Source organism: Caenorhabditis elegans, chromosome X (genome assembly GCF_000002985.6).
Source record: "Caenorhabditis elegans chromosome X".
NCBI classification, from domain to species: Eukaryota; Metazoa; Nematoda; class Chromadorea; order Rhabditida; family Rhabditidae; genus Caenorhabditis; species Caenorhabditis elegans.
This window is the reverse complement of record NC_003284.9, coordinates 9,856,794-9,883,914: the sequence shown is the minus strand read 5'-3', so window position 1 is coordinate 9,883,914 and position 27,121 is coordinate 9,856,794. Positions and strand designations below refer to the sequence as shown.

Genomic DNA, 27,121 nt, shown 5'->3' with positions numbered 1-27,121 from the left:
TGTTAGAAAACGTTGATTTCTGCTCAATTTCAACCGTTTTTCATAATTTTTTCGATTGGAAAAGTTTAATAGAGACTTTTGCAAGAGGGTAATTGAATAAAAAACCTAAAAATGTATGTGGATTCTCAGAAAATGGTCAGTGAAAAGTAAACTTTTTTTTTTCGATTTTTCAGATTTAACATCACTTTATTCACTTTTTTTAGCAAAATATGGGAAACTAACACCTTAGTAATGAACAAAATTAAAATAGGGACGCATTTTCAAAGCAGAAAAAATATAATAATTCGAATAGTTGCTTTCAGAAAAATCCAGCACAAACTTTTGTCATAGACCTTTTAATCATTCCTTGAGACTAACGGTTCGGACGATTTTGGATGTATAGACCCAAAATAGGCTCAAATGGACGAATTTTCTAATGAAACTGCTCAAAAGTGTTTCAAAATATTTTTATGACGGTTTGAAATGTCGAAAAAATTACACTGATTTCAGCTAACATCTCGAATTTTGGTCACTTTTCCGTGTAGCAGCAATGTTGGGTTTTTTTTAAATCATTATTCTTTATTGCATATTTTGTTAGTTTATTTAATTCAATTTTGTTGATTAAAATACATTTAAAGCCGATAGGTAACCAAAAATTATCTAAGGTTACCTATCGGCTTTAAACCTCAATCAGCAAAAATAAATGAGATAAACAACCAAAATATGCAATAAAGGATGATTAATCCAAAAAAAAAGTCAAGTTCGGACAAATGCGACACGGAAAAGTGGCCAAAATTTGAGATTATAGCTAAAATCAGTGTTTTTTTTTCGAAATTTCGAACCGCCATAAAAAATTTCCTTTAATGAGAATTGTCTTTTTTGATCTTGATAAAAGAAAAAAGTGAAGTCTTAAAAATCAAAATTAAAATTCAGAGCATTCTCAAACAAAGAACGTCAACAGCAATTCTCAAAAATTAGTTCAAGCCGTATCACGTACAAAACCAACCTTCATTTTTCCATGACAAACAAAAACACATATAAAATTTCAGAGAACGGTAAACGCTTGATTTTCACATGAAAATATCAAATAAAAAGACAAAGTTGAACTGGCGCATTGTTATCACTTGCCGATTTAACTGATACTCCACAATCAGTTTGAATTTTTCTTGGTTTTCCCGCTTTTCGTCAGCGATAGAGTTGCGAGTCCGACTCAAGTTGGCAACTGTGAGCCCGGCGGGTTTTCTCGGCAGTTCGTGAGTCTCATGATAAAAGTGCAAATTTACAGTTTGTTAATTTCGACACTGAATGTTAAAAATCTTGAGCACCGAGTTACGGTTTTGTCCCAAAGGGAGTTTCAAACAATAACACTGATTTTAAATCAAGTGATTGTAGTTTCTGACTAAAAAGAGTATTATTGATTTCTGTTAGTGACCAGTCCTACACAACAAATAAAAGAGGATGATGTAGTATCATTGTACAGGCACAATGTACGTTCTAATTAAAGATAAGATAGATGGAATGACCAGTGATATGATTTACCCCGCCCATCTGAAATAAGATTAGATTTTGTAAGGTTTTGTGAAAAAATTTGCACATTTTCATGAAATGGTGGTTTTTTGGTTCTTGTAGCAATCGATTTTCTTTTTTGCTGCTCTGCAATAAGTTGTTTTCAACCCGTTCTTTCTCTTCCTTTCTCCTTTATCTAATTTTAATATATATTCAGAACAAAATGGCAGCACTCACAAATAACGATAAAATTTCCTACAAAGTGTTGGTAATTGGTGATCCAGGTGTCGGTAAAACATCTATTATTCGTCGATTTGTTCATAATGTGTTTTCGTCAAATTACAAAACGACAGTAAGTCAATTTTCCTAACGTCAGTTTATTCGAATTGAAACATTTTTATTGCGAAATCTTGAGACAAGATTTTTTGCCTATACATACATGTTAATTTCACGAATGGTTTCCAACTGCTTTGTTGTTTTCAATTAAAAAACTTCATCTGTGAATAGTTGGGATGGCTGATACTAATTCTGGTAATCAAAGTCAATGCAAACTAAGACACCAAGTTTTTCTTTTCAATAGTTGTGCTTAAAATTGACAATTCATGGTTTTGTTGTCATTGGATTAATAAAATCGTTTACGTACGAAGTTTCAATAAATTTTCTTTTACTTATCGGGATTGGTTTCTGCCACTGAATTCTTATTGATATAATTGAAAAGAATCGTCAGAAAATTAAATTCCACCTACTTCAGAAGATCTAAAACTGTTTATTAACGAAAGTTTTCTCAGAAGAACTTATCCCAGGATCATGTTTTAAGATTTTAAGATATTTATCTATTTTCAGATCGGTGTTGACTTTGCTCTCAAAATCCTGCCTGTCGACGAGAACACAGTTGTTCATCTTCAAATCTGGGATATTTCAGGTGAGCGAAAATAAAATTTTTATTTATACTTTTACATAGAACAGAAAATGATTGTTTTCAAATATTTACACACAAACAATTTTTGGCTTTGTTGATTTTTGTTTCTAAATTTGGTGCAAATTTACTGGGATTAGGCGTACAAGTCATGTTACTTTAAAGGAGGATATATACGAATGGGGTTGAACACATTCCTAATAGATGTGTGTTTTTGACGCAGTTTCAGAAATTGAGCTGACAAGTTAAAGCACCATTTTCCTATTGGGTATTCTTTTTCAAAACAAGAATATGGGTTCAAACTTAATCGATTGAAAGTTGAGGGAGTGAGCACTTGGGGCGGCGCGGCTGGAAAAAACAGACAAAGAAGAGGGAAACAGGTGTGAAGCGATGTGGAAAGGGCAATATTGAGGCAGCTAACAGTTTCTAGTGAAGTTGATTGGCTTAATGCAAAAATAGAGTTATTAGTTGTTGAAGACATGTCCAATTTGTGTTTGTGACGCCGATGATTGTACCATTCTATTTGGATCATCTCCAACATTTGCGGGGCTTTGACCAGGCTGCCCACTTCCACTTCCAGCTAGCGCATATCCATAAAATCTGAAATTAATTAGTTTTATTTTAGTAGTTTGAGGTGATATTCGAATAGAAAGAGTGATAAACATCACAATTTTGTTAAGAATTTTAAGTCAACATTTCATCAACGTCAACATTATCAAGAAAACGACTAAAAATAAAAATTTATACTCAAATTATTGCCCTAGATGTTGCAAATAAAGTTTGTAAGAGTGGAGGAGTGCAATCCTATTTGAGACGCAATCCTATACAGGGAAAAGTACTAATAGGGAATACGAAAGTTTACGCTTACGTGTTTGCGCCAGGAGTACTTCTCTACAATCCTAACTGATTAAACAATGTTTTTTTCTCAAAATTTTAGGGAGTGCTCTTCAAATCAACAAAATATATATTTCCATTGTCCTCTTACCCAGACTCAATTTGATAAGGTTTTCCATAAAATCGTTTCGAAGTATGATAATAAAATGGATTTTCGTCAGCACTCCAGTAAACTGATTGCTCTTCCATTGGCTGAACGCCTCCTCCGGCCTGCAATATATATCTTCAATGCGAGAATTCAGTAAAAAGTTACCGGGCTTTGTTGTGGGTGGAAGGGTCGTGAAGGTGTCCTCATATGTGTTCCAACTCTCAAAGTTCCGCTTCCAAACTGCTCTTCTCCAAGCGGAGCGACAACGGTGCTATCTGGTGAGGTAGACCGATGATGGAGAATGTAAGAGGATCTGAACTTTGTTATTCTCTAGATGTATTAAATTTTCTGGCCACACGTGTTCTATATGAATGCGGTTCGTATCCCTTCCTATTCTTGTTATATAAATTATCAATATATTCAAACCTTAGCGAGCAAATGATTGCGCAAACAGTGCAGATGACACACGCGAGAGCTGCACCGGCGGCGAGAATGATAGCAACCTGATAGATTGTTTGCTGTGTTTCAGTCGTCGGCAAAAGGTCAGATGCTTGCAAGTACCGTTGCTGAAACAGGTTTTCATTGGTTTTAGACTTGAGATATTGACAACTCACCAAATAGTAAACATTGGTAATTGCCGAAGATACCGTGAACAAAGATATCGAAGCAATGATAATGTTTAAGATTGAAGCAGATGCCAAGAGACTTGGGAACGGAATACAGAGGAATTGAACAATAAATACTGCACCAGCAAGTGGCCCATTTCCAAGTCTGAAGAACGGCACTTCGATTGGAATTTCATTGTATCTCCATTTTCCAAGTTCAAACACAATGTAGGTTCCAGTGATAACCACGGCATAAAACAGTGTTCCCAATGAGAATAATCCATGAACTCCATTTGAATGTCGGTATGTCAGATTTGGCTGCTTTCTGAGTTCAGTTCCATAAAGATAGGAGCCAGCAAGTGATGTCAATGCTTCAAGAAGATAAATCTGTAAATAATCACTATTTTAACACTATTTTAATTTGTTCGAAAACGCTATAAGATAAAAACTCACACCAGCTTGAATGGAATACAGTATGATCTGCGCCACAAATGTTCTGTCGTTTCCGTTTCGGTATGCGGGGTAAGCAGCCATTTGATAGATAAGATTGGCAGAGGCACACATTTTTTCGACTGAAATTCCAAGGCAGACGACGGAGAGGATGAATTTTGTTGTGATCATCACGCTGAATAATTTAATTGAGAAAATGTTTCTGTTTTAAGATAAGCAACAAGGATTAATTTTTGTGAATATACGTTTGTCATCTTAGTTGCCACTTCGTACCTGTAATTATTGGAAGTCATCAATCCAGTTGTCATGAAAAGAACCGAGACCCAAAGAAGGTCAGCTCCCAGGAATTCTCCTCTCCACCAAGTATCCAAAAGTCCAAGAATACACAAAGCTAGCATACATGCACCCCAGAAAACATGAAGAACATTGAGGACTCTGAAATTTCCAACGGTTGTGTGGTAAATCTCCACAATATGAATCCTACCCTGTTTGAATTTTGATGCTCTTGTTCACTTCAGTATGCATTGAGTGGAAGTCAAGATGTAGGTATGTTCCAACGATAACCGCTGACAGTGTGGAAAGGAAAAATGCAATTCCAAAGCATCCCAAAAGAACTCCGTGAGCCACAACCAAAATGTATCTTGGAGCATCAGTTGAGGTGATTGATGGATCTAAAGTCTATGTTTAGATGTATACGTTTTATGCTGTTGACATGGTGTCCAAAAATTTGTGGAAATTGAAAACATACACATATCAAGTTTCGGTGTATATCTTTTACGTGTGCCTCTTACGTATCACTTACCTCCGACCTCGCGACCCTGGTAGTAAAATTTCAAGTCATTTTTATAAAATGGCATGGCGTTGTTATCAACTGTCTTCAGACACCATGTGGCTGCGACGACAGCTACGGCGAGAGCAACCTATGCAAATATTAGGGGTCATTGAGAGTCAGGATACACAGATTATATCTTCAGCTCACCTTTAAGTTTAAATTCTGTTGATTCTTTCCTTTGGTTGCCCAGATGTCCATGGCACCGCTAACAATGCACAACATGGCGGAGATGTGATCAAGCCCAATTTTGATGTATTTGTCTTGCCCAGCAACCTAAACAGTAGTTTGTAGGGTGTAACATGAATCATCTACAAAGCAAAAAAAAAACAAAACAGTACATTTTCGTGTTCATACTCAATGAATACACATAATCCGAGGATTCCAAAAGCAAGAATGAATTTAATCAAACCAATTGAGGCCAATGTCTTTTTTGCGCTGCTCATTGCAAGTTCTTGTTCTCTCTGAATCATCGAAATCTAGTATGAAATAATTAATGTTAGGTGCTGGGTTAGTGAGTGTGATCTTACTGATTGTAATGGATATACTGGAATAGTGACAACAATAATTTTACTGAGAAGAAAGATGGCGAAAAGTGAGAACAATGAAGCAACGGCTCCGGACGCTGAAAATACATAAAGTTTTGCGTAAAAAACTACATGTGTGTTTACCAATCATAAGTGCTGAAATGACAATTCTTCCAGCGTAGTTACTGTTCTCAGATTGAAATTCTTCATTGAATCCGTCAGCTGACTGAAGTTGATTCAAGTTTTCGCCGGCTTTTACAACCTGAATCACTTTAAATTATTTTATATGTTAGTACTTTTTCACTTACCCGATATGTGGTGAATCCGTAAAATACGGCAGTAGCAAATCCGATCACAAAAGATACTAAATAAAGTGACTTGGTTACAATACTTCCATGATTCCTCCACAACGAGTAAAATCCAATGCATCCAGTAACTACATGGATGAAGTTCAGTAACCGAAAGTCAATATCTCGATAGTTATCTAAACCAACTTTTGAGAATTGACTTCCCGCCAATCCTACTGCTAATAAACCAGCAGCAATTAGAAACCCATTGCAAATCTAAAATTTCAGAAAATTCTGTGAGTAGTTATGTGTTATTTACCTGTATTTGACACAAATATGCCGAGCGGGCGCTCATATTACAGGATCTTACTTGCTTTTGGCAACTGATAAAACAAGATGTTCACCCGGGTTCCCACGCTGAAAATTATATGAATATAATTGAAATAACACTGTTCAAGTTGAAACTATATACACGAATAATTAATGCAAACGGGGTCAGTTTCGCAAAGAGAAAAATGGTGAGAGAGCCGCCAAGGTGTGGGACGAGAGAAGGTGGAAGGGTGAGAGCTCGTCGAGCAAACACAGTAGGTGAGATAGATCAACAAAAATATGCAACACAACAGCAGAACAACAGCACCGTCTTCTCTCACTTCCATTTTCGGAAACAAGAATTAACAAACCTTTTGTATGCGAGAAAAGCACTAGGTTGCAAAAAAATAAAGACAATTTTTTCAAACATTCAAATGGTACAGAGTAATAGATAAATACAGTAAGTTAGGGAAAATCAGTTTGTGAACTTAAAAAAAATGCTAACAATAAAATATAGTAACTCAAAACGATATATTTTCGAGTTTCAAGCTTGAATTGATTAACGTAGATTATATAAATTTCAGGTACTTCGGTAGTATACCTGCCCAAAAATATTTTCAATACGCTTACCATTCATTTGTTCTGAAAATGATAATTTATTCAAAACGTGAAATTGAGATGCGTTGTTAGGCTTAAAAAAACACTAATCCTAATAGTAAACCTTTGAGTTTTTTAATGTGAAAAACTGTTACATTCTTGAAGTAGGTATTCTACACGAGTACTTTCACAAACAAACAGTTCCATTTATGATGGAACATTAACTACAAATTTTCAGTTTTTTTTACTCTGATTTTTTCAGTTTCTAATAGCAAGTACTGAATTTTTGAGAGAAATATAAGATTTAGTTCAGCTAAAACATGTCAGAAATAATAATATGAAACAAATAATATTTATGATCGAATTTAGAACAAAGTTAAATAATTGTTGACTGAAATATTCGTAAAAAAATAATTTGTAGACAATTACAATACTTCACGGCAATGTCAATTGCTAAGGCAAATGAGGAATCTAATGAATAAGGGTTTAAAGCTTTATGGGTGGGCTTTTTTTTTCCAGACTTGAAACTCCGAAATTCAGGGCTCTCAAGTTCATGCGTTAACATTATCAATGTCAAAATGTTTTAAGAGTGTAAAAGAAGAACACGACATGTACCGAAAAAACCAGTAGACCCCATTGCAATGGGGCGGTAACCACTTCAAACTTAGAAATTATAGAACAAGAGAGGTAAAGAAAGAGAGAGAGGGAGAGACGGTAAGACTCAAATCAAGGCGGCTGTCTTTTAACCTAAATGCAAATAATCAAGCTTGAAGGGGGAGCTCATGGAAAAAAATGAGGGAGGAAGATTTTGATAAGCGACCTCTCTGTCTTTTCTTCCCGCGTCGTTCCGCGCCTGTTTGTATGCGACGATGTGCACACATTGTTTACCAGTGGCGGCTGTGTAAGTTGCCACGCGGGTAGGTATGTGCAGCAAAATTTGGGAGGTGGGATCTACCGAGCGGTGAGCAAAAAGTCGAAAAGACGCCGCCACCAGCGCTATCACAGGAAAAATTGGAAAAAATGTTTCTGGTTTTCACCGGGTGGGCTTTTAGCCCTAATGCTATTGTTAAGCAGAAACACTGCGCGAACGGCATCATTAGATTGCAGGAATGAATGAAACTATGCCCTATTTCTTGCAAATATTTAGTTTCGACAAAAATGTAGTTGGGATGAAAAAAAAAGAATGAAAAATCCAATGAAAATCGAATCGTTGCTCATGTATGAGGTGCGGAAAACAAATCGAATTCGCAACGGGAGGTTTCCATTGTATTTTGTGGACACCTTTAGTGTGGAGTTTGTTTTTGACCCTCCTTCCACCCCCAAATTCGGTTAGCGTTGCACAGGATTGTGAAATGTTAAACCGGATGGGCTTCAGAGCGATGTGATTTGTGGCAATACAATTTTGAAAACTTTAAACTTAACTTCCAAACTGATTATTGATGTGCTACAAGTTTTTAATTGTAATTTTTAGTTAAAAAAATGGTCCAGGTTTCATTTTCATTTTTGTCGATTTTTGAAAATCTGGCAGTTTTGTAGTTATTTTGCAACATATTTCAAATTAGCCTGTAGTTCTGTACAGTTGTAATTAACAAATTTATGCTGAATAATTAACTAAATATTACCTACCAGCCGTGGACCGCACCTACGGCGCAGCCCCCGACTTTTTTGAGAAAACACATTAGATATACGGTGTCTATCGCGGACCTCGATCGATGTCTGCTGCGCATTTAGCATAAGGTTTCCCAAAATTTCGTTGCTCTGATCAGAGATCAAACTACATAGGGACAGAAGGACACGCGCTTTATATATAGTAAATGATAATATGGAGAAGTGGAAACAATCAGTTGCAATCTTAAGATGGTAAAACATAAGTAACAATGGAACAAAGAAAAACAAGAATTTTTTTTGCTCTTATTGTATCATGATTACTCTAGAGATAAATTGCAATTATCAAACAGTTACGATTATTCGAAAAAGAAGCTCATAACTTCAAAATTTTAAAAATAATCTTTGCGCTTTTCAAACCTACGGAATCTGGTTCAACACAGGTATTCTTTTTGAAAAAAGTGCAAAACTGTTGAGAAATAAGGAATCGGGAAAGGATTGAACTGTGCATTACACACGTTCCGGTAACTGCTCGTTGTGCGTGCAGTCTCTGCCAGACTACGGAAAAGATCTTGTCTTGGGTATTTGTGTGCACATTTTGCTCCCCTTTCCCCTTCAACCTCGATTTCCACGTAGTTTTTTGTCTCTTTGCCCTCTCTTTTTGATGCTCATGTATTATACTAAAGTAAGTACGTCGGCGCAAGGATGAGAGGTTGCCGACGTTGCGGAATCCGGTCCGCGGCTGGAAGGTGGCAAGCGCACGCTCCTGAATACTTGTGCGTCTGTCTCTGTGTGTTTGTGCCAACGTTTTGTATACCAGCAAGAAATTGGAAGGAAACGGGTGGGGGGAGGAGGAGCGGAAAAAACTCTCCGCGCATAGCTTGTGCGTTTCTTTCTCACCTCAAAATCGTTCACAAGTTTTACCTACACATTGATCACAGTGTGCTAAATAAAAGAAGCAAATACAAATTTCAAAGGCAACAACTTTGAGATTGATGTTTCACGGGGAATACTGAACAATTTTTTCTAGAGTCCTCTATAAATAAACATTATTTCATTTACAGGCCAAGACCGATATGGGGTCATGACCAGAGTCTATTACAAAGATGCACATGCAGCTATTATAGTTTTGGATTCAACAAGGGAACGCACTATCGAAGGTGCTTTACGCTGGAAGACTGATTTGGATCAAAAAGTGACACTGGCCGATGGATCGCCAGTTCCAGCAATTTTACTTGCAAACAAGGTAGTAGAGGGTAAAAAAAAAAGAATATGAGTTGTCTGTTTACAGTGTGATATCGACAATAAACTTGGTGACGACAAACTGTATGACTTAGAAACAAACAACGGATTTGTGGGATCGTTCCGCACTTCGGCAAAGGAAAGTGTTGGCATTGAGGAGGCGTTCAAATTTTTGGCAAATACGGTGTGTAAAATATTTTTGCAATTAGTGAATTGAACTTAATTCGAAAATTTGATACGATTATTTTAAAATTAAAACGAACATGCGGAGCAGAATTTCCCAAAAAACTTCACTCCTAACTTTTCTCATAATTTCCGGTCAAAGTTTTGGCAAAGTGCCGAAATTTTGAAAAATACGAGCATTTAAGGAAATTTAAAGAAATGTCACATGTCTCGACCCCTACAATCCTCTAATACAAATAATTTAAACAAAATTAAAACATAAAAAATGTCGAAAAAAAATTTTTTTTTGGTCGACTTCCAAAATTATGAGTGGCAAAAACTGAGTAATTGCCACTTTTTGACAGTAAATAAAAAATTTTCAAAAAATTTTTGGAAAGTTTTATCATGATATTTCGTCATTTTAGGACCAAAGGAGTGGTTTTTAACAATTTCCCCATTGGCGCTACTCCACCTTTAATACGTTGTCAACTCCATTTTGTAGTTATGTTCTGAAACATTTCAAAAGCTAGAAAAATCACTGATGCAAAGAGAGTGAACATGTGTGCAAATTCAGATCACAAATATAAAATATTCTGCAATTGTTTTCTTAAACTTTGATGGCCAATTTGTAGGTAATTTTCAATGTGCATTGCTGAGTTGGGATCAATAATTTATCTGTCCTCAACGATGTAATCACTATTCTTAATGTATCTCCGAAGTATAAATACAAAGCGATGAAATCCCTCTCATTTTGGTCCAGTATTTTTATAAACTCTGTCCAGTATCAACTTCAATTAACTCAATTTGTGCTTTAAACCAATAATTGAATTTTTAAAAAACTCGTATTTTCCCTTGAAGACCTTTTTTTAGTCATTTAAATTACTAATGTTTTCAGGTGATCTCCACTGAACAAGGTGGTCAATATGATGTCCCTTTCATGAATCGTGAAGGCAACGTGAATCTTGATGACAATACCACTCATTCTAGATACGACTCGAAATGTTGCTAAATGACCGTGAACATTGAACTTGTTCAAGTTACTCGTGTCAAACTCCTTGTTCTTACTTTTATTCTATTTATTACTTTTTTCTCTCATGTTCTCTGAAATAAATTTTCAAGTATTACTGCAGTATGATTCAGATTATTTCTACGTCAACACTGTGTTTATTCAAAACGACCTCTTCTAGTAAAAGTGCACTCTTTAAAACCGGATTTTGAAGAGGGGCGTAGAAGAAAATTGAAGAAAAAGGGAAGATATACAGTTGTATACACTTCGTGACTATTCAAATATCCAACAGTATACCAAGTCTGTCATTCCGATGACACATCTACTTCTACTTCTGTTTTTCTCTTGCGTGCAGCTGGTTAGTTACATCCATTTTTCCACAGAAAGCAACTCCACAATTTCAGACAACTGGTCAATTCTACTGCGCTGATCTTATCCAACAATGTGCAAAGTCTGCAGCTGAATATACTGAGCAGATCCTTCAATATAAGGAGAGTGCTTTCAAATCTTGCGTTAGAAGACCGGCCTGTCATACAGAACGGAAAATATTTGATGAATGCTTTGATGCATCAGTTTCTGCAACTCATATTTCGCCACCACAGGAATCAACATCAAATGACGGAGAAACAAGAAAAGTTACTCAGCCGCCAATGGTCAAGTACAACAGTTTGCTAAAGTTTTTCACCGAGAAATCTATGAACTTTCGGAGTGCTCTTGATCAATGTTTTGTTAGATCCCCATTTGTGCCGAAGAGAAACTTTTTCGGACCAAGTATTCTTGACGGTAAGTAACAATTTAAATGGGCTAGTTTCTGTTAATATATGGTCACTAAAGCCACGAACAATCAATATTCCCACATTTTTCTTCTGTATTATGCAACTGGTTCATATATTTTTCACAGGAAATTTTAATCTTTATGTTTAAATTGAATATGGATATTCAATTTTACATGTTAAACCAATAAGCATGTTTAGAAGATGCCGCATATGCCCGTGCAATCTATCAATTTGATCTTGCCGACCGTCTCTGGGGATTACCTGAGCTTTCAGTCACTCGACCAAGCCTAGACACACTAGGAGTTTGCAGAACACAGGTTCGTTTTGAATGTCATTGCTGGTTTATGTGATTGAGTATTTTTAGAACACTGCCCTTCGTGTATTCGGAAGTGGGATTTCGAGAATCGCGAGAGCTTCTGACCCAAAAAAGAACAATCTCACATCATCGTGTATGCTGGATGAAGATGAAATTACATGTTACCGTCAAGCACTAGACTTGAATTCGGAATATATACAGTTGATCTACAATCGGGATTATGCTTTGAGAGCTTGCATACAAAAGTAAGTGGTTTTTCTAATAGTAAGAAGAAATTAATTTGCATGTTCAGTTTACGCCAACAAAGTGTCTGTCGAATGAACGACAAATCTCGGCTTCGATCTTGTTTGTGCGGTGTTCGAGAGCAATACGATAATGATGTACAAGCTGGAATTCTGCAGTGTGTTAAATCGAAAAGCCCACACATTCCTGCAATGGTCATTGAAATGAGCAGCAGTTTAGACGAGGAACCAACATCCGCCAAGATTCAGGAGCAAGTTACTCCTGCGCAACTGACATTCGATACCCCTGGTATACATTCAGGTCATAAGATTAAAAAATATGATGATATTTTTAGGTGCAATTGTTAATGGGCAATGTATGTGTGCTTGTGAACATTCCGCAAAAAATGAAGCAACACGTCTTTTTGCGAATAAAAAGAACAACAATGATGTAGAAAAATCAACTCAAATCGAGAAAAAACCTGAAAAGCAAGGGCCTGAAATTCAAGAAGAAGTAGTTGAAATGGAAACTGTGAAAGACGAGCAACCACCGAAAACAAGTGCTGTTCGATTTAAAGAGGTTATCACTTAGTGTCATGAAACTGAAACATCTTACACAAAATTCTAGATGCTTTTCAGAATTCTCCGCGTCTAATGCAACCCAGTGAAGCTGCCGGTCGTGTTTTTTGGATGAACAATATCACTATCACTTAACAATTGCTATATCATGCTTTTTCAGGAACCAAACTTTATATTTACATGTCAATTTTTCTATAAATATGTTTTCCAACACTGGAAAAATGTTGCTTTTTATTAAGATTGTAAGATAAAAATGAATTACATAACTTCATGTAGAAAAAATCAACGAATAAAAGAAACCTCATTCAACCGAAAGTTAAGCAAAATAATTATGAGATAAAAAAGTATTTTGAAAGATATACAGAAAACAAGTAATAAAGTATGTTTGCAGTTTGGAGTGTTTTACACAACAATTTTGGCTAATTGATTTCTACTTCAAAAACAAATTTGAATGAAATCAGGATTATATGTCTTAGTTTTAATAATTGAAAACAGGTAAAAAACTACGAAACAACTACGTCAGGGTATTTATTACCCAATCATCAGAGTTATGAGCTTATAAAAGGAGTTTTTAACTGATATTTGACTATATAATAATTAATTGTAAATTTTCAAATTATTGGCAGACTCAGTTTATGATTATTATTTTGATGAATAAATTAAGGCGTTGATTGGCATTCAAATGCAGTGATCACCGCTGTTACCCCATTTTGTGTTTTTGTCCATTGGCCGGCATCATTGCAAACAAGAGTTGAAGTGACTGTATCGGTACCATCATCAACACCAGCTGCATCTCGATTATACTGAAGTCAAGGTGTTCAGCATTGTTTCAACAACAATGCAAATATACTCACCGAAATCAAAACACCTGAGCCTGCAGAAAATCCGTTACACACCGATGTTCTGATAGCACATGTTCCGCTGTTATCGATAGTGTCACTAGTGAAAGCTTTCGTTCCCAAACTAATCATGATTTGCTGCACAGAATCCAATGTACATGCTTGGCAGCCTGAAATCATGAGGGTGTACAAATTTTTAAATTTTAGTACTCACCGGTTGGCGCTGCTGTAGTCGGAGCTGTTCCTGGTGACGTGGCAACACATGCATGTGTTCTTTTTGTGAATAAAACTAAAACAACTAAAGCAGAAGTGAATAGGGGATTCATTCGTGCAGAAGGCTGGTGCTGAAACTAAGTCTTTAAAAAAGGCATTGTGATATATATATTCAAGAAAAAAAATCATGCCAAATAGAGGTAACAAAGAAGTCAATGAACTTCTAAACATCAGTATTAAAAAAAAGACAAAATAACCTATTTATATTCAAAGCAATCATAAAATTGATTAGGTTCAAATTCAGAAAATAAATGCATTGTTTTGTAGTCGTAAACAAAAAAAAAACTTAAAAACTACCCTTTTTATCAAATAAACTATGGAGTGAATCGTCGTGTTATGCTGATTGACACTCAATCTCGGTAATCACAATTCCAGACAATGTCCATTGCATATCGTCATTGCAATTAAGGATAGTTGTAAATGTGTTCGGACCTCCAGTAGAACCAGAATCATCTCTATTAAACTGGAAAAAAAATAGTAAAAAATACTGAAAAAAACCCTTCCTACCGAAACTAGAACGTCTCCACCAGGTGATCTAGCATCGCAAACCAAAGTTCGAATTGCGCAAGTTTGTGTGTCGTCGATAGTGTCACTTGTGAATGGTTTGGCAGAAGGATGCACCATTATGACAGTTGTGGCGTCTAGGGTGCAAGATTGGCACACTGAAGTATTTTAGTTAGTTTACTTATGCAAAGAAAACAATATTCACCTGTACGAGGCATTGTAGTTGTTGGAGCAGAAGTTGTCATTGGTGTAGTAGACGTTGGGATGTCAGTAGTAGACGTTGGGATGTCAGCTAAAAAAAGAGTTAAAATAAATTCGGATGGTTTCGAGTTTCACAAAATAAACATTATTCGTCATTATAAACTGAAAGGAAATAAATGTTAGGACCAACATATATTTGTAAACAGTAAATGCTAAAACAATTTGTTCGAAAGTATTATTTCAAACTTTTTCAGACAATATAGTCGAGTAACCCGAGTAACGGGGGAACATGATTAATAACATAATTTACACTTCAAACAATAAACACAGACACTGTTATCAATTTGCTCAGTCAAGTTTCTGAACATGTATATTTATGTGTGCCATATGAGTTAAAACATTTTTGTGGAAAATTTTCAAGAAAATTTCAACATCATTAAATTTCGATGCTTTTAAATTTTGGTGATGAATTTTTTTTATGTTAAAAATTTTCTGAGGAGTAGTTTTTCACTTACCGTATTTTTTCTATCAGTTCCCCCAATTAGTCTTGCATTCCCATTAATACTGCATCCCCATTTTACCAGAAACACCACAAAAGTTTAAGCATGTTCAAGAGCCAGTTTGGCTATCAAAAGGCATTAATTCGGTTCATTTTGTCTAAAATTTCAGTTTTTATAGGTGAAAACGAGTAGTCTTGTATCAAAAAATAGACATCAAAAATTTATCCTGCATTCTCTATAAGTTTGTATTCAAACTGGAAATTTCAAAATTAGAAAAGTAATTGTTTGACTCTTTAATAATAATTTTGACTACCAAGACTTAATTTTATGAACGGTAGGAAGATTTAATTATTTCAAACGGGATAGTTAGAAGTTATCAGGTAAGTAATTCTTGCATCACACACTGAAGACTTTTTCGATTAACAAAGCACAAAACTTGCCTATGAAACTCACTTAGATTTTGTTAATTCTTCGGTTAATAAGACTATCTTGACTAAAATATATAAATGATAAGTATATTCTTGATTATAACAACATCAAATAAAACTTTTCACGCAAACAGGAAACACAGAAAACATCAGTAATGCTTGTTTCAAACGTCACTTCACCAAACGTAACACATCGGTTAATAGTTAAACAATTTATTATTCAAATGTACTGTTATTATTACAAATATATTGCAATCAGTTCCTACTATTAATGATTGTTATACGTCGAATCGTCAGCACATTTGTATAAGAAGGCACATAATGGCATTTGTTAATATTCACACCTTATACCCTTCAGGTAATGATTTGACACTCGACATCGTTTATTACAATTCCTTCTTTCACCCATTGTCCGTTGACACAATTCATAACAACATTTGCGGTACCAACACCGTTTTCAGTTCCAACATCTGTTGGATTTTGACTATCACTGTAGAACTGAAAATAAAAAATCACAACACTATTTTAGTATATGTTAATTTTTAAAAAGTTATATTTGATGACATTAAGAAATGTAACACAAATTTTGAAATATAGATTTTTTTAATGCTTAATGAGTTTCCACGCAAAACTTCAACGAAACCGACAATTCAAGCTTACGTATAGCACCTCCAGAAAGAACAAGGAATGAAAAACAAAACAAGGTTTCATCACAATCAAGTGTTTTGTACACGTTGAGTTATACTTACTGTGATTAGCACTACGTCTGTTGCGACCACAGGAGTTCTTTCACACGTGTACGTTATGACTGAGCATCCATTTGCGTCCGCCGTAATTGCAGAAGTTGGTGTCTGAAAGTGAGCATGTAAATATATATATATATATATATATATATATATATATATATACATTCAAAGAAGCTACACATATAACTAACTTGCATTTCAGTTTTCTATTTTTATCTATATATTTTAACCGATAATAATCTACTCATTATTTGTCATAATTTAATATGGACAAAATCGTGAAAAAATGCCGTTACTTTCGGAAGTTATTCAATTCATTTATAAAATCTTTCAAAGTACTCACCATGTCACCATCGTTACCAGTAACAATTCCAATGAGGTCTGTTGTGCAAGTTGTGCAAGCTAAATAGAATAATTTTAATTAAAATACCTTATTGGTTACTGTGATATTACATGCTGGTGCAAGAACTAAGCTGCTGAATGTGTGCTTCTCTGATTTTCACCGACTCGTACAATGTGATTGTAGGACGTCATGTTACTTGGTGGATTCTGTGCAAAGTATTTTACCCAACATTGTTCAATATCAAACCATGTTCAGTATCTACATGGGTAGGGTGGGACATTGAAGAATTTTAATACACTAATTTTTTAAATAAAGGTTAGTCGGACTATTAATACAAGACAAATAAAACGTTAGAAGAAAATAGTATAACATACACGTTGTTAGAACACAAGAAAAATTTTTAAGATAACTCACTAGTTGGGGCGATGGTTGTAGTAGTTGTTCCTGACGTGGCAGCACACGAGTCTGTTATTCTGACAACAATAGAAACAGCTAAAATATGAGCAAAAAATAAATGCATTTGTGCTGAAAATTTCCGAATAAATTAGATAAATTTAAAGCAAATTTAATATAGGTAATTATGAAGTAATTGCAACTTCTACAAAAAAACAACTTTGATATTATTTCGATATGAAAACGAATTTATTAAACATTTAAAGTTTTTATTATTTTTATTAAGTTAGCATTGGACCCCTACTACAGTAAATGTCGTTGGTAGTGTTGCTGGGATAAATACGAAATTATGAAAACTATCACAAACAAAGTATATTACCGATTGAAATGGTTCATTTGTTCTCTTGAGATTTGAATTTTGTCCCAGTTTAAGTAATGATTTGACACTCCACATCATTTATCACAATTCCATCTTTTACCCATTCTCCGTTAACACAATTCATGACAACATTTGCGGTACCAACACCGTTTTCAGTTCCAACATCTGTTGGAGTTTGGCTATCACTGTAGAACTGAAAATACAAAATGAAGACATAGTGAAACTATGTTGTTTAAGTTGTATTTCTACTTGAACTAGGAGTAAAAAATCAAGAATTTCAGATACCTTTCTAAGATTTAATTTTAGAAAATTTCTAAACAAATTATGGTACTTGTGTATATACCCCCCGCCATTTTAAAAACTAATTTTTTAATTTATAAAATAAAACGTGTGGACTTTTAGGCTTAGGAAAACACCATTCCTAAGCCTAACGAGGAAAATGGGTATCACGTTTAATTTAAATTAATGGAAATTTGTTTAATTTTTAAAATGGCGGGGGTATATTACACAAGTACCCAAATTATTTTCAGTGTGCTATTTTTCAATCGCAGTGCTCCAAAAATGCGATAGTAACTTACAGTAATGAGCACAATATCGGTTTCAACATTCGGAGTCCGTTCACATGTGTAGGTGATTACTGAACATCCACTGGCATCCGTTGTGATGGCAGAAGTTGGTGTCTGAAAATAACTTGCACATATATTATAACTGAGAACGTTTCCGACAGAAGTCGGCAGCTTTTCTTGCAATTTGTTTTTAAAAAAAGCTTTTAAATTCAAATTTAATTCTGAACCCACCATATCTCCATCATTACCAGTGATAATTCCAATCTGGGCAGTTGTGCATGTTGCACATGCTGAAAATAAACTATTTCTAAGACTTTTCGATCAGAGACTGAAGAACGATATGCGCACAGAAATGTTGTCTAATGTCTTTTCCCACTTTGAATTCTCTCACCCACTTTTATCCGAACATAAGAAGTCATCGATGCAAACTGTGTTTTGTATAAATAATGTAGGCAAAAATGATCAATATGAGTCTTTACTATGGAATTTGTAAAATCTACCTCAGATCAAATGCTTTTCTACTCATTAAACAGCTTAGGCTCTCAATAGAAGCAATGCCAATCTTATTTTTAAATGAAAGTTACCTGCAGTCACTACAGTCGTTGTAGTAGTTACTGTTGTTGTGCTTGTACTAGTCGCAATCGTAGTTGTTACCGATGCTTCAGTGGTAGTGGTGGTTGGAGATGTAACAGGACTTGTTGCGGCACATTGATTAGCAACAGCAAAGAAAGAGCTCAGGATTGCTAATGAAAGTAGTTCCATAACTGCTTTCTAAAATTAATCTGAATCGCAAGAAGACCAAATAATTTAGATTTTGCAAAGTTGCAATGAATCGTAATCTTTCGATGCTTTGAGACATCAAGAAAACATAGTTTAGAGTTCCCTTTTGAAGTGCTTGCTAGTAGGTCACAAAATGTTTCTGATCTTCTCCATTAAGCCAATTTGTCTAGACAAAACATTTTGGCTCCTCCCATTGACAGGCGGTGCTGCTTGACGAGCCCATAATGTGATGTGACGTGAAGTGGACGGTGCTTCAAAAAACAGTTTTCATGATTATAAATACGCTTGTGAAGCTCTAAATTTAAGAATAATCGGCTTTCTAGCAACTAAAGTACCTAGACGTGAATTAGATAGATCTCAAGCATTATTTCTTGACTGTACTGACTTAATCTGTGTAAATACTTGAAAAAATAGTTACACGTATAGGACATCGTTAAAAAAAATTCAATCATAAGCATAATTTAAAATGTGGTTGATTTAATACAATAATTCAAAATAAATATAAATTAGTATAAGAGCAAAGAAAGTTACTTGACAATGTTTAAGTATATGATAAAAAACTAAAACTAAATTATTCCAGTGAAAAGGAAGTAAAGTTTCTAGTACTTTTTTAAACTTGAGTTTTGTAAAATTTTTGAAAAACAGCATATTTTATCTTTAATTTTGATTTATTGCAGAAAAACAATATTTTCTCTTGGTATTATTCTGAATGTAGCTTCAAATTTTTCAAAATAATTTACTTTTTGCCCATTGTCCAAGACGGCAGCTTGATGCGAACAGTAGTGAATGGCGAGGTGAACATTTTGAAAAATGAAGAAACTGAATCAAGCGACGAATAAAAGCCAATTGATGCCGAAGGACTACCCCCAACAGGAATAGTCATTTGATCTTTCCTAGAGTGCTTGTGAGGCGAATGAATAAGCAACACTGTGACATTGCAAATGAACCAAGAATAAGGTGAGAAGCAAATTGAGAGATCCTTGCTGAATTCCTTTATGGGTTAGCGGACTAGCTAAGAGACACGAATTGAGAGAAAGAAAAAGAAGACACATAATTACCCGAGAATAATGACCGAGTACCATCATGACGGCGTCCGGCAGAGGGAGGAGGCTAGGTGGGCTTTCTCGAAGCTGAAGTCAATTGATGATTTGGATGAATGTGGAAACAACGGAAGAAGGTTTTGTTTTTTTTTTCGTATTGAGGTGAATGCCTGCATAGAGGGAGGAGACTGTACACGATGATTATTAATTTTCTGGTGCTTTCCACAAAGACATTTGCACAGATCAAGGGAATCAAGTTTCCATGATTTGCTGTTCTGATGATTTTTATTGTTAGAAACTTCGGAAATACGAAGTAGTTCATGATGTTGCTTAACATGTTTCTTTCAAGATCTACTAGAAGATCCCATCCTCAATTCATCGTTCCATCATCCAAAATTGGCGACTTGTTTCGTTGCTTTTCAGACTCGAGTGCTTCTTGACATACCTCTTCCTCTCCACTCAGTCTCATCCAATAATGGAACGAAAAACAGGAGGGGGAAGAGAAAAAGTGTGTGACTCGTATTGTTTTATCAACCAATTGCAAAAACCAACCATATGAAAACTGGAGAACAATAAACAGTTTTTGGTTTTTCCTCTTTTCGCACCGCAGCACGGAAATCATAGTGAAAAGTTTGAGAGAGGTATATTATACATTACTTTTTATGAAAAATTCATGTTTGAATGCGTTGCCTCCGTTGTTTTTCCGTTTTCACCAAACAACATGTGGTCTGTGATGCATTATTCTCAGTGACTGCGGCGCGAAAGCTGAGCTCTATTTTTAGGAAACTCTCATTTTTTTCCTCTCACGTGAACGTTTTCTTAGAGTTTCTAGAAAATTCCTAGAAGGTATAAAACGTAAAAATGCCAAGTTTATCATCATCACTTTTTAGATCTTATCATCTTACAATATGCACGCTTATGATAGCATTTTGCTGACGAAACTGCAAAATGTTTGATATATGCTTTGATGTATTTTCTTTTTGTTTACTTATACGCTGAATGAAACCTCTGCTTTCAAAACCGTTATTTTTGCTGACTATGAGTTTTCATAAACATTGCCATTTTCAGAAAAAATGCCTCATTTCAAGTTTTATTATTTTGATGTCCGTGGACGAGGGGAGGCAATTCGTCTGCTCTTCCACCTTGCTGATGAGAAATTTGATGATGAGCGCTTTGGAATGGAGCAGTGGGGAGTTTTGAAATCCGGTGAGGAAACTCGATCTTGAAAAGGGCTAAGTCATTTTTGCCAGCCATTTTCACGATTAATGATTTTTACGTCTAGACATCAAAACATAGAGTCTAAATGTTTTTTGTTAGGAAAAAAAATTAAACTCGATATTTCGTGTTCTCATAGAAACTTGAAATCATGCCTGCCGCAGAGGTTCTTTGTCTTTTTTCTCGGAATGGTTCCCGTTTATTCGATCATATAGCTTGGTCTTCCTTCAGTATAGTCATGCATCTTTTCAACCTGATCAACATGGAGACAATCAAATGAAAACACTTGTCTTTTTCGGAACAAATTGATAATTAACTAAAGCTACGCTTCAATAGACGATTTGTGACGCATTTTTACAGAGATGCCGCTCGGACAGGTTCCTGTTCTTGAAATTGATGGTGTCAAAATTAGCCAAACTACAGCAATCGCTCGTTATCTCGGACATCAGTTCCGTAAGTTGCTAAAGAAAATGAACATGTTCGAAAATCATATTGCCACGTTATCAGACCGCGCGGGAACCAATGCTGTGGACTGTGCTCGCTTGGATATGATTGCTGAAGTTATTCAAGAATTCATGAGCTCTTCCGGAATGGGAAAGTTTTCCCGAGTCTTGCTCGGAATGATTCAGGCTAACAAAGAACAATTCTTCAAGGAGAATGTTCTCCCAGATGTTGAGAAATATGCTCCAATTGTCGAGAAGTTCCTCTTGGAAAATGGAAATAATGGCCTGCTCCTTGGAGATCGCGAAACCTGGGTTGATGTTTTTGCGGCTGAAAGTTTCTCCAAGCTCATTGATTACGGAAGCCCAGATGCTCTTGATGCCTACCCTCACATTTTGGTAAATGACATTTGAGAGTTTAGAATTGCTTTTTGATTAAACATGTATATAAGTGATGGTAATTTTGTCAAAAAGTATATGGCATTTTTAACGTTTCTCAATTTTCGAGTTTAAGTTTTCCATGACAATTTTCAGGCTCTTATCAACCGTGTATTCAACCATCCAAATATCAAGAAGTACGTCTCCCAAAGAAAAGCTACCCCAGCTTAAGGCATTGCACAATCATGACAAATAAAAATAGTAGCTGCGACTCTTTATTGAACCTTTATTTTTTCATGAAAAAAGTTATTATTGTACATTGAATGGTAATAATAAACGCTTTTTATCAGACGACTGACACCGTTCCCTTGACTCTGACCCGTATAACTAAAAGTGTTGTCAGTATGCAAATGGATATAAAAATCAATACAAATTTCAAATATTCAATAATCCTGGGAACAATGATAACTCCGAGCCAAACAGTGTCCATTACAAAGTCTTTGACCAGAGCATGTGAGTCCTCATAAAACAACGGAATGATCACATTGGGCATTTGTGATGACATTCTGAAACCAGTTAAAAAAATATAATAGACTCATGAACTGAGTCAGATGACATGATAATCTTACATTGATCCTTTGTTGTTCACAACCGGTAAGTTCACTTGGAATCTAACGTCGACTTGCAAAGCGGTGCCAGAGGTCTAAAATGAGACTGTTTATCGTGTACAAAACGAGTTGAAATACGTTTTTTGTAAATTTATCTGAACAAATATACAGTTTCATATATATTAATTCCCACCAAATAACATTTCAAACTTCTAAACGTTTCAGGTTTTGTTCACCCCCAGTGATTAAATTGAAAATTTTAGTTTTTATATTTTACTGCTCAATGAAAAAGTGTCAATATATGTTTTCAATATATTAATTTTTATTTTCAGGCCCCCTTTATGATAATAACTCAAGTTCCTGAAACACTCTTATATCATATCAATCTTACTTTTTCTTGGTGAAAAACCATTGGTTTATGCTTTTCTGGATCTGGGTTCATCCCAGAAAGATGATGCTGAACTTCGGGAGGAGAGTATAAAAAGTGCGGGGGTGACACTAGAACTGTAAATGGCGGCTGCGCATTATGACCTGAAAAACGAAATCATAGGGTAACAGGCTAATCGTTTTTAATGTGCTTCTGAAATAGCCTGTAATGTCGCGGATGTCGGGAATGATCATCGGTCTTTGTCGAAGCGGATAGATAACTATCAAATACGGTTCCGAAAAGTAGATGGTAGAAGAGAAAAAACAAACCCGGATAACAGACGAGTGGGAAAATTCCAGGCGGCAAAAGAAAAGTACCGTTTGCCGTTTTTTGGCATTGTGACAATGAAGTAGTTGTGTTCCTGAAAGATGAAAAGATCATAAATGAAATTATTGTTTTTGGATTTCCCTGAACCGCATTGTTCTGTTGACGCGATACAGGATTTGGGTGCTTGGTGAGAGACAGAGAAAAAAGAATCAACGAAAGTCTATATGTTCCTATAAAGTCCAGATCACCGCAAATTCAATTATCAAGGCATCATTAGATCTAAACATGTAGCATGTTTAATTATGTGAAAAGACAATGTTTTCATAGATCAAATTTGCGCGTTTCTAACAATATACCGAGGGATTGTTCAGCCCTTTTCTAGCTAACAGTAACCTGAAATTTCGAATTATTTTCTAAATTCTTTCGAAAATTATCTAAGAAGTTCATTACTTGAATTGGAAAAAATGGAGAAAAGAAAATTGAAAAGTCGCAATTCACAGTTTTCAATAAATGAACTAGTGAAAGTTTTACACACTTTTACTCTAAATAGTATTCTGAACCACAAAACACTTTTAAAGCTCTCAGAGAGGTGAGAAAAATTACTAATAACATGTTCAATTTCTTAAAAATACTTTTAGATTTGAGTGCACAGATAACACTTCAAATTGTTGCAATAAGTTCACAAAAAAGTGGCCAATGTGTTTTTAAGAAGGTCTATTGTCGATCGAGCATTATAATTTTTGACAATAGCTTACTTATCACACCAATCTGGGAAGTAATCTACATTCTCCTGATTCTTGTATCGAAATCCCGCGTTTTTTTCCAAAGTCGTATCAAACTCCTCATAAGGAACTGCAAATGCCATGGTCTTTATACCATCTACCAATCCATCTTGCCAATAAGTTCGCTTGAATGACCGGCACATAAAAGATAAGAAAAACGGCAGTTCATCAGTTTTTGTGAGATGGATTTTAGATAAACTTCCAGAATCTAAACAAAATCACGTCATACCACAAAAATTCAGTCAATTATTAACCTGGGCCTTTGATTTGTCTAGCTTCAAGCGTTGGCCAAAAAGATGCTGGTAGTTGCTCCAATCCTGCCCAACTTTCCACAAAACCCAGTTTGTTAAAATCATTGTATCCTGTGTTTATCCAGTAATTTTCGTCGTATGAATTATTGTACTAAAAAGTAATTGTATAAAAATGATTAAACATAGCATGTTGAAAAATGTATAAAAATTACTTGTTGAATATTCTAAAATTCAACTAACTCCAAATTGAAATTAAAAGACTTCGCTGTCAAAACTAGATGTTTTGTCATGTAACAATATCATGGAAAATTTAACCAAATTCAACTCACACACCCCAGAAAGATATGCAAATGTTTTCATCTCCGGTATATAATTTAACTGACTCCCATAACCGTAGAAATTTACAAGTGATATGAAAATCTGAAAAATACTAGTGTTTGATGATTGCATTCAAATTGTTCAATTACCCCGGAATGTGCAACACTCAGCAATGGGTCTTCATACCCATCCATCAACACATCTTTCACTGTTTTTGAGCTGAACATTTTAACTTTCAAAATATTGAAACCAAGTTTTCTCACATGAAAGGGTATTCCCCAAGCATAACTAGGCCAATTGAAACAAGGATTTTTGCCGTGGGACTAAACTCTGATTGTGGTCCAAATACTGTTGAAACTGCTCCCTGAATTCAATATTAATAATCTTTGTGTTTGAAATATTTTTACCTCGGCTATTGAGTTAGGAAACATGATTTTATCATTGTAATTGTATCCCGCATCATTATCTACTTCGCTATAGTGATATTGTTTATAGTTTTGGTAGAACATTTTAGTTTTGTCACTACTAAACTCGTAGTATTTCTTCTGCTCGGATTCTCTGCGTTTTTTTTAATGAAACATCATTTCGCTAAAAAAGGACTCACAAGAACGCGTAGCCGCCAACCTCAATAAGTTCCGGTTTTGCACCAAGGTACTTAACTTCATCAGGATTTGTGACATTAAATAAATTGAACTTCATAACATTTTTCATTGGTGGATTTGCATATAAAAATGCGGCATAATGTAAGGACCCGTCATCATTTGCTCCTAGTTTGTAATTCTGAATAATTTGAGTCAATGTATATGATTACGTTATCCTAAGATAAAACATACACTCCGTAACTCAGAATTGAAAATTGGCCAAAAAGCTATCCACATACTAAGACCGGATAAAAAAAAGAAAGCAGCAATGACGAAAGAGATAATTTCATACCGTTTGATTGAAACCATGTTTCCCTGCAGTGTCAACGAAGGAAATGTTAACTATATGATATTTCTTATCAACTACATGTAAAGCTGGCATAATTATATGTAATAGACATGTACCACATAGGCGACGAGTAGCTTATCAGTAAAAATAGCTAGTCGAACCACTTTTTAACACCTTTCCCAGTGATCAATTGCATTTCCAGCTCATGATATTAACCAGCACAAATCACGTTAAAAGGCGTTGCTGTTTAATTGTAAGAGCATGTTTTTATAATTTTTGGGTTTTCGTGTTTTACTTCGTTTATTTATAAAAAGTTAATTAAAAGCACAATTATTGTGCAATCGAATATTTAATGTATACACATTAATAAATTGTTGTTTGTTGTTTTTGATGCGGCACTCCTCGTTCCAGTATCCGCGGCTGGTTTGGAGGCAAGTGGCGGCTCGGAGGTCTGCAGAAAAAAAAATTTAATTGAATTTGAGAAGATCCGTGCAAGAGAATGTTTTGACGTCGTATATACATTGTTGACGGTCATATTGAAAACATGTATAGTGCTTACTTGGTATTAGCGATATGGCGAATCACTTCGTTATACGTTGGAGGATGTTTGTAGTCGACAAAATGCTGGTTTTCGTAAATCATTTGATAACTATTGACGCCTCGGGAATCATAGGCTGGCATGCGGATTCTTCTGGAAAGATTGTGTTTTCAACCTTGGTATAATTAATCCAGTTTTATAGTTCGAATGTTTAAAACGTTTAAAATCAACCTTTCACATTTCGAATTCTTTGTATAAACAAATATCGATAGGTTGGAACAAAGTTATTGTTATAGTTACAATATTTTTATTGTTATTCTTATTGTGAGATATTCCAAACTTTATACTGATAGACAATTATTTTTCTGCGTCGACATATATTGAGGAAATGTGTAAAGAAAAAAAAATGCGATAAGACTATTTTTAAAAAAATTTTGTATCTTATTTTTAAAATTACATTTGATATAACGACATTTTGACCACCGTATATATTTCAGAACTGGAGCACAATGGCAGACTGACAATGAGTAATAGTTTTATACGAGGATCGTATCACCCTTGAAATGAATGCTTTGAAATAAGTCAGCTAGGATTTTTCTTAACTTATCATTTGTCTAAATTGATTATTCTCAAAAATATATTATGGCATTCTACAAACATGTCATGTATGTATTACGTTGTTCATAAAAATTGATGAATCAGAGACATTTAAAGTGTGTTCTAATCTTATTATAGGTGCATATTCGATTTTTTCTTCAACACTTAAACTACACTTACACTTGATTCTCATCAGTTGAGTAAATTGATTGATAGTCTTTGTCATCAAATCTGGTACTTGTAGTTTTTTTCAAGCAGGCGAACAGTCCAAGAATAAGAATTAGGATTGCAGGAGCGAGAAATCCAACAAAGAGATAATACATTTTTGAAATCTTCGACTGTTCAGATTAAGATCATTCTGTAAAAAACAACTAGAAATTAAAAATGGAAGAGCATTTCGAGGCAAAGAAATTTTAGAGAACACAAATACAAACTGCTTTTGCTCCAACTCCCTTTTAAACGCATAAAACGACGGGAGAGGCCA

At 35.0% G+C, this 27,121-nt stretch overlaps 10 protein-coding genes and 3 non-coding genes across 15 annotated transcripts; 4 read left to right on the top strand and 9 right to left on the bottom strand.

Moving 5' to 3' along the window:
- Nucleotides 1-1,702: 1,702 nt before the first annotated feature.
- On the top strand, nucleotides 1,703-11,120 carry glo-1 (Ras-related protein Rab). Its single transcript, NM_001029666.3, has 5 exons — nucleotides 1,703-1,837; nucleotides 2,329-2,407; nucleotides 9,657-9,838; nucleotides 9,884-10,018; nucleotides 10,892-11,120. The coding sequence occupies exons 1-5, from the start codon at nucleotides 1,709-1,711 to the stop codon at nucleotides 11,003-11,005; spliced, it is 639 nt and encodes a 212-aa protein (NP_001024837.1). The 5' UTR covers nucleotides 1,703-1,708; the 3' UTR covers nucleotides 11,006-11,120.
- R07B1.9 (uncharacterized protein) lies at nucleotides 2,414-6,498 on the bottom strand. Its single transcript, NM_077256.4, has 15 exons — nucleotides 6,401-6,498; nucleotides 6,103-6,357; nucleotides 5,939-6,056; nucleotides 5,798-5,892; nucleotides 5,609-5,731; nucleotides 5,418-5,543; nucleotides 5,241-5,358; nucleotides 4,923-5,109; nucleotides 4,712-4,873; nucleotides 4,442-4,613; nucleotides 3,998-4,375; nucleotides 3,810-3,949; nucleotides 3,549-3,696; nucleotides 3,387-3,505; nucleotides 2,414-3,001 (listed from the first exon to the last, which is right to left on the bottom strand). Exons 1-15 carry the CDS (start codon nucleotides 6,434-6,436, stop codon nucleotides 2,866-2,868), a joined length of 2,313 nt encoding a protein of 770 aa, NP_509657.1. The 5' UTR covers nucleotides 6,437-6,498; the 3' UTR covers nucleotides 2,414-2,865.
- Nucleotides 6,135-6,155, top strand: 21ur-12461. The gene has a single exon (NR_071895.1).
- R07B1.19 lies at nucleotides 7,775-7,899 on the bottom strand. The gene has a single exon (NR_071894.1). It is a non-coding gene; the product is annotated as an Unclassified non-coding RNA R07B1.19 (non-coding RNA).
- A 140-nt stretch (nucleotides 11,121-11,260) lies between the features above and the next one.
- pugs-5 (Protein upregulated in glial subsets pugs-5) lies at nucleotides 11,261-13,283 on the top strand. Of its 2 annotated transcripts, none has more exons than NM_077255.5 (7): nucleotides 11,261-11,360; nucleotides 11,407-11,785; nucleotides 11,977-12,095; nucleotides 12,143-12,339; nucleotides 12,387-12,625; nucleotides 12,672-12,895; nucleotides 12,955-13,283. In NM_077255.5, exons 1-7 carry the CDS (start codon nucleotides 11,316-11,318, stop codon nucleotides 13,027-13,029), a joined length of 1,278 nt encoding a protein of 425 aa, NP_509656.2. In that variant the 5' UTR covers nucleotides 11,261-11,315; the 3' UTR covers nucleotides 13,030-13,283. The 2 variants fall into 2 exon arrangements, with proteins under 2 accessions (NP_509656.2, NP_001417868.1); NM_001430924.1 differs by having other exon boundaries at nucleotides 12,944-13,085.
- R07B1.13 (C6 domain-containing protein) lies at nucleotides 13,114-14,093 on the bottom strand. Its single transcript, NM_001392829.1, has 3 exons — nucleotides 13,948-14,093; nucleotides 13,749-13,903; nucleotides 13,114-13,697 (listed from the first exon to the last, which is right to left on the bottom strand). Exons 1-3 carry the CDS (start codon nucleotides 14,057-14,059, stop codon nucleotides 13,554-13,556), a joined length of 411 nt encoding a protein of 136 aa, NP_001379492.1. The 5' UTR covers nucleotides 14,060-14,093; the 3' UTR covers nucleotides 13,114-13,553.
- A 247-nt stretch (nucleotides 14,094-14,340) lies between these two features.
- On the bottom strand, nucleotides 14,341-14,795 carry R07B1.7 (uncharacterized protein; the record flags this gene model as incomplete). The annotated part of the gene is made up of 3 exons (NM_077254.4): nucleotides 14,716-14,795; nucleotides 14,514-14,668; nucleotides 14,341-14,469 (listed from the first exon to the last, which is right to left on the bottom strand). The coding sequence occupies exons 1-3, from the start codon at nucleotides 14,753-14,755 to the stop codon at nucleotides 14,341-14,343; spliced, it is 324 nt and encodes a 107-aa protein (NP_509655.3). The 5' UTR covers nucleotides 14,756-14,795.
- R07B1.6 (uncharacterized protein) lies at nucleotides 14,341-17,260 on the bottom strand. 2 transcript variants are annotated; one of them, NR_160850.1, is made up of 6 exons: nucleotides 17,143-17,248; nucleotides 16,729-16,787; nucleotides 16,389-16,490; nucleotides 14,716-14,802; nucleotides 14,514-14,668; nucleotides 14,341-14,469 (listed from the first exon to the last, which is right to left on the bottom strand). NR_160850.1 is itself a non-coding variant. In NM_077253.4 (4 exons), the coding sequence occupies exons 1-4, from the start codon at nucleotides 17,246-17,248 to the stop codon at nucleotides 15,994-15,996; spliced, it is 411 nt and encodes a 136-aa protein (NP_509654.1). In that variant the 5' UTR covers nucleotides 17,249-17,260; the 3' UTR covers nucleotides 15,837-15,993. The 2 variants fall into 2 exon arrangements, 1 of the variants encoding a protein (NP_509654.1); NM_077253.4 differs by lacking the exons at nucleotides 14,341-14,469; nucleotides 14,514-14,668; nucleotides 14,716-14,802 and adding an exon at nucleotides 15,837-16,137 and having other exon boundaries at nucleotides 17,143-17,260.
- A 107-nt stretch (nucleotides 17,261-17,367) lies between these two features.
- R07B1.5 (uncharacterized protein) lies at nucleotides 17,368-20,335 on the bottom strand. Its single transcript, NM_001375105.2, has 6 exons — nucleotides 19,905-20,335; nucleotides 19,587-19,858; nucleotides 18,651-19,097; nucleotides 18,298-18,356; nucleotides 18,079-18,180; nucleotides 17,368-17,693 (listed from the first exon to the last, which is right to left on the bottom strand). The coding sequence occupies exons 3-6, from the start codon at nucleotides 18,826-18,828 to the stop codon at nucleotides 17,550-17,552; spliced, it is 483 nt and encodes a 160-aa protein (NP_001361817.1). The 5' UTR covers nucleotides 18,829-19,097; nucleotides 19,587-19,858; nucleotides 19,905-20,335; the 3' UTR covers nucleotides 17,368-17,549.
- A 129-nt stretch (nucleotides 20,336-20,464) lies between these two features.
- On the bottom strand, nucleotides 20,465-20,684 carry R07B1.18. Its single transcript, NR_071893.1, has one exon. It is a non-coding gene; the product is annotated as an Unclassified non-coding RNA R07B1.18 (non-coding RNA).
- Nucleotides 20,685-20,954: 270 nt separating this feature from the next.
- Nucleotides 20,955-22,269, top strand: gst-36 (putative glutathione S-transferase gst-36). The gene is made up of 4 exons (NM_077251.5): nucleotides 20,955-21,092; nucleotides 21,462-21,554; nucleotides 21,609-21,940; nucleotides 22,076-22,269. The coding sequence occupies exons 1-4, from the start codon at nucleotides 20,960-20,962 to the stop codon at nucleotides 22,148-22,150; spliced, it is 633 nt and encodes a 210-aa protein (NP_509652.2). The 5' UTR covers nucleotides 20,955-20,959; the 3' UTR covers nucleotides 22,151-22,269.
- Nucleotides 22,177-25,550, bottom strand: scav-5 (SCAVenger receptor (CD36 family) related). The gene is made up of 12 exons (NM_077250.7): nucleotides 25,406-25,550; nucleotides 25,177-25,352; nucleotides 24,980-25,130; nucleotides 24,836-24,936; nucleotides 24,722-24,791; nucleotides 24,588-24,674; nucleotides 24,258-24,405; nucleotides 23,977-24,211; nucleotides 23,224-23,315; nucleotides 22,919-23,058; nucleotides 22,549-22,622; nucleotides 22,177-22,485 (listed from the first exon to the last, which is right to left on the bottom strand). The coding sequence occupies exons 1-12, from the start codon at nucleotides 25,520-25,522 to the stop codon at nucleotides 22,266-22,268; spliced, it is 1,611 nt and encodes a 536-aa protein (NP_509651.2). The 5' UTR covers nucleotides 25,523-25,550; the 3' UTR covers nucleotides 22,177-22,265.
- Nucleotides 25,551-25,778: 228 nt separating this feature from the next.
- On the bottom strand, nucleotides 25,779-26,997 carry R07B1.11 (uncharacterized protein). The gene is made up of 3 exons (NM_001029665.5): nucleotides 26,818-26,997; nucleotides 26,062-26,193; nucleotides 25,779-25,953 (listed from the first exon to the last, which is right to left on the bottom strand). Exons 1-3 carry the CDS (start codon nucleotides 26,958-26,960, stop codon nucleotides 25,866-25,868), a joined length of 363 nt encoding a protein of 120 aa, NP_001024836.1. The 5' UTR covers nucleotides 26,961-26,997; the 3' UTR covers nucleotides 25,779-25,865.
- Between the last annotated feature and the right edge of the window lie 124 nt (nucleotides 26,998-27,121).